The sequence below is a fragment of the Pararge aegeria genome, chromosome 8 (assembly GCF_905163445.1).
Source record: "Pararge aegeria chromosome 8, ilParAegt1.1, whole genome shotgun sequence".
Classification (NCBI taxonomy): Eukaryota; Metazoa; Arthropoda; class Insecta; order Lepidoptera; family Nymphalidae; genus Pararge; species Pararge aegeria.
The window spans coordinates 17,624,735-17,637,016 of record NC_053187.1 but is presented as its reverse complement, the minus strand read 5'-3'; the positions used below and the strand labels follow the sequence as shown (position 1 = coordinate 17,637,016).

The 12,282-nt window shown below is 35.0% G+C and overlaps 1 protein-coding gene across 2 annotated transcripts in view; it reads right to left on the bottom strand.

Annotated features, from left to right (window-relative positions):
• The window catches only part of LOC120625762 (elongation of very long chain fatty acids protein 7-like), a 54,876-nt gene that overhangs the window by 7,772 nt on the left and 34,822 nt on the right, over positions 1-12,282 (bottom strand). Inside the window, exons 1-3 of one of the 2 annotated variants that reach the window (XM_039892961.1) lie at positions 5,402-5,474; positions 2,672-2,814; positions 1,056-1,246 (exon numbers count right to left, since the gene is read on the bottom strand). In XM_039892961.1, the coding sequence (XP_039748895.1) occupies positions 1,056-1,246; positions 2,672-2,768 (288 nt within the window). In that variant the 5' untranslated portion in view covers positions 2,769-2,814; positions 5,402-5,474. Of the gene's footprint in view, positions 1-1,055; positions 1,247-2,671; positions 2,815-5,401; positions 5,475-12,282 lie in introns of those variants that run through there. The other variant, XM_039892960.1, reaches the window with a different exon arrangement.

The window sequence follows — 12,282 nt, the reverse complement described above, 5'->3', positions numbered from 1 at the left end:
TGCTTTCTACATAGAAGTTTTAAAATAGTTCGATTTCTGGGTCAACCGGCGCCAACAACCTTGCCCCAAAAAGTACTTATGTTAAGCTTTTGGGCCCGGGCATAATCACCAGCATGTATCAGACATAACGGTGAAGGAAGACATCGTGAGGATACCTACATGTCTGAGAGTTCTCCATAATTGTAGTAGTTCTCTAAGGTGTGTGCCCCCCCTCATTGTGGGAGGAGACCCGAGCCCTGTAGTGGGCCCGTAATGGGTTGATATGATGAAGGTACCATAATCTTTCGGGTCCGGAAGCCCACAGTGGAACAGCTACGTTGACGCTCTAAAACCATCTCTCATATGAGAACCTGTGACCAATATAACCTGTGACCAGCATAAGCTGAGGATAATGAGACTACCAGATTTCATAATTACAAAATGGTCATCATTCATATCGTCTGGCGACCGCGCCAGTAAAATCATCATCATCATCATTATATCAACCTATTATCGAACTACACTTCACATGCCTTTGAGTACGTTACGGAGAACTCTCAGGCATACAGGTTTCCTCACGATGGTTTCCTTCGCCGTTGAAGCAAGTGATATTTGGACTTATTATTTTTGTTAACAGGTAACATACAATATTAATATTGTACAACTTTAAAATATAAATATAACCTAAACTAAACTATTTAAAACTAAATAAAATCTAAAACGTCCTCGAAACCACCGCAGCGAGGCACAGTTCCTAAGATGCTGGCAGCATTGCTCCTTTGGATGGCCAAACTAATTCGTTGGCCAAGGTAACTGCCCGCTCTAGGATCACCGGTAGACTCGATAACCCTTTTCGATAATTCTTAGAAAAGGGCTCTTGCCTCCGGATATAGTGATATTTTAATTCCTTAAAACACCCATAACTTAGAAAAGTTAGAGGTGAGTGCTGGGATTCAAACTCGGTACCACAAATGTGAAGTCGAAGTCGTGCCCTATATATATATATTATGTAGCTGGGTTATCACCACTTCACTTCACATTTCACAGTACAAACAAAAAAAAACAAATATACCGACCTCGTAAAATAACCAGCAACTGGCGAAAACTTGAATAAAGTTGTAGACCACCAACGTCTTCTGTAGTTGGAAGGGCTTCTTATCAGCCATGTACCGTGGACCCCATTTCAATGTGAAGTACAGATAAAGGCCGATTATTGTTAGCCCCGGTATGGGGCTTTTGATGAGGAACCAATCATTGGTCCGGGGATCTGGAATTGAGAAGGGTATAACTTTAAAACCAACCGCTAAGAGATATAGAACAGTGTGATCAGAATACCTACTTCATATCCCTTTTACTCACTCTTGCGGAGAATATGTCCTTTGGTGAGTGCCAATGTTTAGGATGATGATCTTGAACTAAGGCCCATACCGTGTTCACATATTATGCCAAAGAGAAAATCCTCAAAACTTTGTACCTACATATAACAGTTCAAATTATTATAATATTTTAATTTTCTTTTAAAAAAATATGTTTTATGCATGTAACGCATTTTAATTGCAAACGCATCATTGTGAAATTTCGTGTAGTGAACGTTAATTTTAATTATTCATCAATTTGTTCACAAATAATTAATTTGAAATTGCATAGTGATAAAAAATGTATAAATAGCTGACGTTATATCATTAAAGCCTTTAATGACCTGGATGGTTTGTGTTAAATCTTATACGGTACCATCATTGAATTTTACTGCTCTCTGGTACAAAATTTGTGAATTTGTATGATTTACCAGAAGAAAGAAATAAATCATACTGACGTGACCTTTATATATAAAAAGGATTTTCCTGTCCTGTTCCCGTAGAAGGTTAGGTCACTTGAAAAAATAAAACAGTGTTATACTTTTCTCTCGATTACAAAGTAACACAGTTATCTGTCAAGACTAAGCGCCGGAAATCATTTAACCTTGTCCTAAAGTTAAAATATTTACCACTTGATTCCACTAAGAGGCTCTTAAGCGTCTACCTATTTCCGTTGGCAAATATTACCTGTGGGTATGGGTATAAATATTAAATGTGGGTACATTTAACGCAAGATCAATGTAATTTGGGTATAGACATTATACCTTGTTTTATTTACATAATAATGGTTAATACAATTAAAAAAATATTTTCTTATGCACGTTTATACGGTTTTAATTTAATAAATCAATTTCTGTGCATTATTAAATGGGTGTAAGAGAGAAAGTGAGATAAAAAATTTAATGATTTTATTCCTTATGTTTTACAACCAAAGCTCTCGAAATTTTACAAGAACAGAACAAGTTCTTTTTAAACCTCGAACATTCAAATTCAATGATTTAAGTTTTCAAGTCAAGTTCGTCTTCTGGTCTTCCACCGGTTTGAAAAGCAGGTTCTACTTAGAAGAAAGCGGCATGAAGTAGACTCAGCAGTTGCTCTTTTCAACGAGCATTTATAACTATACATTTTTTATAATCTTGTGAGATACAAATGGGGTGTTTTTTTTTTCTTTCTCTTATACTATGAACAAGATGTAAATATGTATCATAAATGCAATATGTTTTGCATTAAAGTAGTATTAACTATCCCTTTTACATAGAGTATTAATAAGACATGTCTGATTACACTACCTTGTCAAACAATAATATTGAGTGTTTTATAAGTAAGATAGTATTTACCAGCTAACTCCACAAACAGACGGTTGTACGTCTTCGCAATGGAGCTGTTCGAGAGCGCCATCTTGCTTCCGCTCGCGTGTTCACTTCCAACTGTCATGAGAGACTCTCCCGCATTTTATTGATGACTACTGGATTTGCGGATTCTGGAAATAAGAAATAGTAACTTATCAAATAACCATCTGAAAGAACTTTTTACATTATTAGCACTAATTGTAAATAATTTTTAAGTTTAATACCTAAAGCCTATATACATAATTATTATCAATATTTATTTTATTTATTTATTATTTATATACCATAAATTGTGATTGTGAACATAAGATACATGAAGTGTACAAAGGAAAGCTTATCTCTATAAGAGATATCTTCCAGCTACCCCAGGAAGTGAGTAAGATGATTTAATTGATGAATCAATTTCTCAGATCAAAGGAAATGAGATATATTCCTACGTTGAAAAACCCCGCCACATTGGCTTAATGTATGTTTCCTAAATACAAAATATTGATATATGATTTCATCGTTTAATAACTCAAAAAAGTAAAGAAACAAGTTTTTTTTTGTAAATTTTAAATCTGAGCATCACCGTAACAGTATATTAGAAACAGGATTACTCCTTTTTGCAGTGTTTTCAAATGTATTTAGTATTTATAAGAATTTTATAGAGTTCAGTGTTATCGTAAGACTATAAGTAGTTGACATCTTTAGGCCAGCGATTACAAATAAGCCATTCTTGGTGCAACTTTAGGATATTCTTATTATTGTCTCTAAACCTCCAACCACGTCTGTCATGCCTTTCTTGCCTGTCAGTGAGTAAGCTACGGTTCTTTTTATACTTATATTACAAACGTACCTAGCCTCCTCACCGGGCTAGATTTTGCTTTATTTTATTTAAACAATAAACTTGTTTATTGCGATGTTAATGCGATGAACAGGAATATTCTTCAGTGTCTGGGTGTATGTATTTTATAAGTATGTATGTATATTATTCATAAAATAAATATCATCAGTCATCTTAGCACCCTTAACACAAGCTACGCTTTCTTTGGAGCTAGATTGCGATGTGTGTATTGTCGTAGTATATTTATTTATTTACTATATCGACGAAGTAATCGTAACAAAAACATAAACAAGACAAACAAAAAGGATATTAACAGTCAATATATTTTCTGAAGTCGGTTATAAGTATACAATATACACGTAGTTAAGTGTCTAGAACAATAAACAGTAGAGAGATCATCCAATTATGGCGGGTAAAACGAGCTTTGCAGTGAGCGTTGTGAGAGGTCCCGCAAGAGCAATTTGTGAATTTTTAATTTCTGAATTATCTCTGGTCTGGTCTGGTGGGAGGCTGCGGCCGTGGCTAGTTACCACCAGACCGACAAAGACGTGCAGCTAAGCGATTTAGCGTTCCGGTACGATGTCGCGTCTAAACCGCTTAGTAGTATGGGTTTCATATAACTACCATACTCCCTAACCGGTCCTCACTTACCACCAGGTGAGATTGCAGTCAATATTAGCTTTAGTGAAATAAAAAAATAATTAAAACTACCTACAATGGAAAGTTTCACATTTAAAGTCGAGTTTTGAGGTATTTAAACGAAATCTGGATCATCGAAAGTAGAGTATACACTGTTTGTTTTGTTGAGGCACATTATGCAATGAAGGTTGTTTAAAGTATGTTAAAATCCGTCAACATAAATCAGGCCGTTCGCAATCTCGGTATCTCAAATAATGATTTATCTGCTTTATAATAGGCTGCTCTAATGCCATGAAATAAGTATCAAGCCAAATAATAGCAGTTTTAATAGCTTTAGCATACATTTTAAGTTAGTACCTCGTAAAGAAAACTAGTATCTCTTATCTGGTCTAATCCATCTATAACTTGAGATGGTATCAGCTGATAGAAGAAATAGGATTGTTTATGTCGATTATATCACATTTACACCTTTTTATTTGCTAAACGGCCGGTCCTTATAGAGTCATATATATATACAAGCGGACCCCAGCGCCATCTGTCGGGCTGATTTGTGAATCTAAACCATCCAGGGTGCCACCCAAAGGCATACCAAAAAATTCATTCAAATCGGTCCAGCCGTTTAGGAGGAGTTCAGTGACATACACACGCACACAAGAATTATATATATGAAGATATCAATGCTTTATGTACTAATAACAAAGTGTTAACGGTTTAAAGTTTTTACGGACGTCAGCTTGTGTTTTTAAAACACAAATCTTAAGCTTCATCAGGATTAGCGTTAAAATAATTTACTTTATCGTAAAATATAAAAGTACTAGGTATGACGGAGGAAATATAACATTTCGTTTTCACTGTAAATTAAAAGCGGCACAAGTAACAATGGTTTTTAAAAACTAAATAAATTTATTAACCGAGTCTAAAACCAGATAATAATAATGAATGAATGAATGAATGAATGTGTGATGTAGTATTCCATTTTACTTTTCACAAACAATTAAGTGTTATAAATTTATTTACTTTTATTAAGTTTAATGAATAGAACACAGAAAAAATTATGTTCTTCATGAAATGGTTTATACACACGTTCCTATCATCCGAAAATATAAACTAAGCATTGCAGATTCAGCATCACTGACACAAAAGATCACATAAATCTACACCGTTTTTAATATTTTAAACATTGCAATATTTATGTGTAATACTGATGTATTATTCAGGTTATTGGGTTACGTAAAGCGACAGAGAAGGCTTACATTTATATCACAAGCACGAAACCATTATCTTTATTTATCACATTAACACAACACGTGCTCTCTCGTGGAAAGCTTTGACGCAACTGAGCTTCTCCCCTACTCGGCTGGCTACAGCCTACCCTTGGCGCCATTTTAGCAGTGGGAGGGATCGCGAGGGTGGTGTTATCTACAGGATGTGCTGAAATTTCCATGTTTATTAAGTCGTCTCATCTTTCATTTCGAATTAAAACAGTGTCAGTATTGTTAGGATCAGACGTTATTTTCATATTCAAAATGAGTATTTTCAAACAAAATCGCGTGTCGTTGTTTGATTATATGCATTAAAAAAAACGTGTGTGTATTTATGTACACACGTTATATGTTATACCTACTTCTTTAGAATTAATTTTATCTTTCGCCTTGACATTGTAGTTTTTTTATACAAACGTAGGAAAAACGCCACTAACAATAGAAAATAGGTATTTAATGCATTGCAAATTTTATTATAACGCATTATCTAGTTAAATAAAGTTTATCTAAATATCACAAATAAATACATATCGTAAAACAGTTGTCAGTTCTCACGCAAATATACTTTTGCTTGGTTGACTATAAATTTCAAGTTGTCGGTTTTTTGTGGTGGTGTCGCATCGTAAAAAAATTTCTCTCATAATTTTTCCCTAACGGGCCATAAGAAGTATAAATTCAAAAATGTTCACTTGATATGGCACAAAGTTCTTATTTTAAAATTATAAAGTTTCCTTAATTCCTGCCAATTTACCAAAAAAATCCGAATTCGTTCATTTACATTACTTCCATGAGTGTTATTATTATTTGTTACAGTTACGTAAATGGATCAGTAGATTAGGGTATTATAGAGAGACACTCGCAGACTCTGGAATGAAACTCTCTGGTGCAAAAACTACAAGGCGGAAATTCATCCAGACCATTCCTACAAATTCCATTAATTATCACTATAGAAATATTTCTTTTGTTTTTTTTTTCCTTACATTATATATTAATTAATATATAATAATCAATATATATTTGTGCAACCCTCTCAAGCGCAAAAATCTTCCATATTGAAGATTAGCGTAATGTAATTGAGATCAAAACAACCATGTATTTTTTATTTATAATAAACAGATTTAAATTATTATTTTTTTTTTCTTTAGACTATCTATATCTTCTATTTTATCTTATATACGGAACCATTATCTATATCTTATAAAAGTTCTATTACACCTACACAGAACGTTAAAATGACTCGGATGCAACGTAATTGGTATAAACGACCGTGGCAGATTAATCGACGTTTAAATTAACAACCGTTAATAATCTGCATAAATATCAACAACTAGTTTTATTAACGTAACAAAGTACACGAGCTAGTCTTATTTATTTAATTTTATTGTAAACATTTCATTTTATTTTACATAATTTGACGCATATATTATCATTATAAGTGTTGACAGCTTTTATGATGTATGCACCAAAGATATTTATTTAAGCTACATTTATTATCACGACTTCCCTGGTTCAGTGGTAAGCGCTGTGATTTTTCAACTAAAGGATCCAAAATTCGATACCCGGTGTTAAAAAATTGTTAATTATATATTAATTCCTGATTTTTTTCTTGTCTGGCCATGGCTAGTTACCACCCTACAGACAAAGACGTGCGCCAGGAAATTTACCGTTCCGGTGTGCACAGTGCATATAAACTGATTAGCCAGTTAGCCTGCTACTATTTTGACTGCTCATCTGGTGGTGGTGGTCGCGGCCGACTGACGCAGTGGGCAGCGACCCTGCGTTCTGAGTCCAAGGCCGTGGGTTCGATTCCCACAACTGGAAAATGTTTGTGTGATGAACATGAATGTTTTTCAGTGTCTGGGTGTTTATCTGTATATTACTACTATACTGTATAAGTACTGTATAAGTAATTATTTATATTATTAATAAAAATATTCATCAGTCATCTTAGTACTCATAACACAAGCTACGCTTACTTTGGGGCTAGATGGCGATGTGTGTATCGTATTGTCGTAGTATATTTATTTATGTATACCATGGAATATTTCCTTAAGCATTGGTTTTGTAACTAATGCTTAAAAGCTTGAGGAAGTATCTTAATGAATATATGTATCATATGTCCAATAATTGGACATATGTCCTTTCTTTCATAGAAGAGAAGGTTTTACAAGATAAAACCACCACGCTCCTTTTGAGAGCTTGAACAATTATCTCAAACCGTTTTTTTCTTACTTAAAATCTAAGGTCCGATTTCCAAAATTCTTCGGAGATGGTTTTTTGTAGACACTACGAATAAAAGTGGAAATTTCTGGTACCCTGGCCAGTCCACAGTTGCTATGAAGCTATAACTGATTATTGCATTTGGGGCATAAGTCTCTACAAGAATTACACCAGGGGAATTTTGATTGGCCCGGTTTTAGCAACTTCAGAAAAACTTTGTCTCGGAGATCGCGTTTAAGACATTGGGGGCAGCTACCACAAATTTCGTAAATAGGTATAAAAAAAAGGCGTCACGTCTGTCTCGCCTCGTGACAGCTCGGGACAGCTGTCCCTATCACACTCTACATCTATTGCAGTCATAGTAATCGAACCCACGGCCTTTGACTTAGCAGGTTCGTTGCCCACTGCGCCAATTGGCAGTATAAAAAAGTATTTTGCTTTTTAAGAAACATAAATGACAACGACATGTCTAAAATAGACTTCAATTTTACGAAAATAAATGATTGCTTTTGAGACATTATCCTGGGAGGAAATAGGAGAAACCGTTTGTATAGAGAACCCCGCCTATACTTTCTTCTTAACTCTCGATCGCAACTATTTTCAATAATATGGCTGCTAACCCACACCGGAACCTGTGTCCAGCTGAGTGTCATCATATCAACCAATTACTGGCCCACTATAGAGCACGGGACTCCTCCCACAATGGGCAGGGGTTAAGGCCGTAGTCCACCACGCTTCCCAGTGCGGATTGGTGGTCTCCTCACACCAGTGACGTGCATAGAGGGTATGCAGATGATATAAAATGAAGAAAATCTCCAGTACGAGTTATAAAAAACTTAAGGATAGGCTTTGTAAGAGTTATAAAAAGCCTACCCTTAAGTATTTATAGCTCGTACTGGAGATTTTCTTCATTTCATACCCTGTGCATACCCTCTATGCACGCCACTGCCTCACACCTTTGAGAATATTATGCATGCAGGTTTCCTCACGACGTTTTACTTAACCGTTGAAGCAAGTGATATTTTAATTGCTTAAAACGCACGTAACTTAAAAAAGTAAGAGGTCCCCCCGAACGTGAAGTCGAAGTCCTACCCACTGGGCTGAGGTTCATGAATGTGATCAATTATTATTATGCTGATGATGATGAAGATGATGAGGATGATGAAGCTTCATTTATATTGCATTTCAATCAATCTTAAAACAAATGCATTTTAATTAATTTTATTTTTTACAGGCACATATTTTTGTTAGATCAGCCTGTAGGTGGAATATAATATTAAAGGTTTGGATAGTCGTTCTGCTTTGTTGGTGGAGTGGTAAGGATATTCAACTGCGGATTACGAGGTCATCGGTTTGTTTTAGTACTGGATTTTTTTTCAAGAATATTTTCAGATTCACGAGTTTGGCAATTTGCGTTGTCCTAACATGGGATAGTACCTAATGGTTTAACAGGTAAACATAAATATATATAATATACAGATAAAATATCTATGTTAGTTTATTAATTAATTTGTTTGTTACCTATAACAGGTGTAATAATGATCTCTATTATTTTAGCACATATTGCACAAAGCTTTTAAAATTAAAACTTCAAAATTCATTTATTTCAAGTAGGCCTACTTTATAAGCACTTTGAAACTACAATATTGTCGGTTTGTTGTGACTCTACTCAGTGGCGTGCATAGAGGGTATGCACAGGGTATGCAGATGATATAAAATGAAGAAAATCACCAGTACGAGTTATAAAAAACTAGAGGGAGTTGAATTCCAAGGGTTCTTTACTTGATATAAATGTATCAAGTAAAGAACCCTTGGAATTCAACTTGGCAAAATTTTACATAAAGATAGCTTTAATCCTAAATACATAAATCACTCCCCGTATAATCTTTCCCATAAAAGCTTTCTCAAAATCGTTTCAGCTTTTCGGAAGATTAACCTGGACACACAGGGGAAAAAACATTAAAAGTCTGTATTTTTTTAATTAGTCATTGAATAACATTAAAAAGTCCCACCTGTGTTTTTAAAAGTGCAAGTTAAGATACGTTACTACGAAGTCCATCAACAGTACCTTATCTTGGTAATCGAAAACATGTTTTGGGCACTTTCTTGTATTCGATTAAGGTTAAAGCGCAACGAATCGCAAATGAAATTATTTTTATTTAAAAAATAATTAAATACTTATCACGTGAATAATGGGATTTACATTAACATGTGCTATTATTTTTCAATTATTTTTAAAGTCTTATGGACGGTGTAGGGAAATCCTAAAAGTTTGATTATGAACTTAGTTGGCGCGGGATAGGGATTAAGTCGTAATTAATTCATTCATTTACCCTCCACGCTGTGTGTATTTGGGTTAGCGGGCTATTTGTACTCGTTTTCCCACCATCAACATCATAATCACTAACAACTCATTAACCAAATACTACGGACACGGGTCAATTCGCAGGATTTTTTTGTATATTAATAATCGAAGAGGTGATAACCTAGTTGTATGGACTTCCCGATAACTAAATTCATAAACTTAAAACTAAAGCTACGAGGTTTCTAAGCGCGCACTCGGCTAATAAGAAGCCCCAGTAGTAAGCCTGTTGTTTTTTTTTGTTATCACCATCTTACATTGAAATTTAAAACTATTTAAGCGTTTATTTTATTGCGTCATTGGATTTCTTTTGATGAAAAATTCCTTGCAATTCCTTACTAGCTACAAATAGAAGTAGAAAAATGTACCAACATAAAGGAGGAAGCTAGTAAAAAGTGAACAATGCAGGGAAAAGTGAGCAGGCAATATTGAGAATAATTACTTCTTTCTGAACAATGAAATTGTTATGAAATCAACTTCCCTATACTATGGTCACCAGTTTTTGTAGGCGACTACTTTTCGCTTTATAAAGCACCGCGATTACATTCTCTTACTGGATAAAGGAGTATCCTATACCCTTCTTTAGAAACTAAAATTAATTGCTCTAACCAGGTTGCTTCTTTAATAGTTTTTAAATGACAATGTGAGATTGTGATAACGAAAAAAAATAACAACCGGCTAAGTTTGTTGTGGACTTCTTCTTAGACCAGGGCGCGTTTAGAACTCTCGTAGCTTTAGCTTTAAGTTGACGAATTTATTAATCGCCATCAACCCATAGAAGTGGGTCACATTTTACATGTAATGTACGCAAAAGTAACATCTATGTGCCGATTTGAATCAAGAAATATTTGACTTTGACTTTGACTTTAATCTATTTAAATTTCGACTAAATCGGGTTTCTTCTTGACAAGGTGACAAAGGCTGCTTGACCTCCCTAGCGCAGTGGTGAGCTAATGGTCTTATGATTGGGGCGTCCCGAGTTCAACTCTGGTACTCTGGTGATCCTAGAACTTTGGCCAAAGAATTAGTTTGGCCATCTAAAGGGGCAATGCCAGCATCTTAGGAACTGAGCCTCGCTTCGGTGGTTTCGAAGACGTTTTAGATTTTATTTAGTTTTACATAGTTTCTTTTAGGTTATATTTATAAAACGAACGTGAAAGTGATATTATTGTAAATAAGCGGTACTATTAAGAAATAAAATAAAATAATTTATTATAAAAATATTAAAATATCATGTATGTGGAGACGGCACATATTTAAAAATCAAATTCTAAATTTGCTACCAAACTCTAATATATGGCAGACTCCCGGAAATTCACTACATAAGGATTCCATTACTCTAAAAACTGAAGCCTTACAATGTGTTAACTTAAATTTCGGTGCGTGTGAACGAACAATGTAAGTTGAGGCGAATGTGAAACAATTAAAAAAGCTCAATATTACGACCATGAACTTGCACTGTTGCCGAAAAGTCCACGGGTCATTACTCTCACTATCACAAACATTTGCATTACATCAGCTTCACTTGCAGTGCACCCATGTATAACTTTCGCAAGATTCATTCATACTTGCATTTAAGTTACACGAGATTCGTCCAACGCAACTTGACCCGCTCAAAGTTGCACGCAAAGATGAAATCGTCAAACCTGAAAGGTCTTCCATATTGGTTTTTACAAGTACCAGCAAATATAATATTTGCAGTGCGCGCGAACTTTAGTGTAATGCAGTAAGCGATATATTTGCTTGGTCTAGATGTCAGGTTTGCTTGTTTCGACACTGCTTCGGTCCGCTGCCTGTCCTAAATACCTCGGTCCACAGAATACCGTTCGGAAATCCCTTCCACTCTCACTCATATTACAAAATGATGCGTAAGTGCCTTGCGAGGATTCTCTATATCTATTGCTATTTAAATTAGCTGCCTCTTAGACTTATAATTGTAGAACTTGTCGTATTAAAAACTGTTTTATTGGCGTTATTTCTTACCTTATTATTATTATTTTTTTATTCCACTACAAGTTAACCGGCACGTCTTTGTCGGTAGGGTGGTAACTAGCCACGGCCAAAGGCTCCCACCAGACCAGACTAGAGAGAATTCAGATATTATAAATTCCCAAATTGCCCCTGCCGGGAATCGAACCCAGGACCTCCTACTTAAATTCACAGCGCTCACCGTTGCGCCAGGGAGGTCGTCGAAATTCTCATGATGATTAGTTTCTATGCAATTGTTATATGGATAAAATAATGAACGAATTTATACTTGGTAACTGCTATTTAAAAATTATTTATAAGG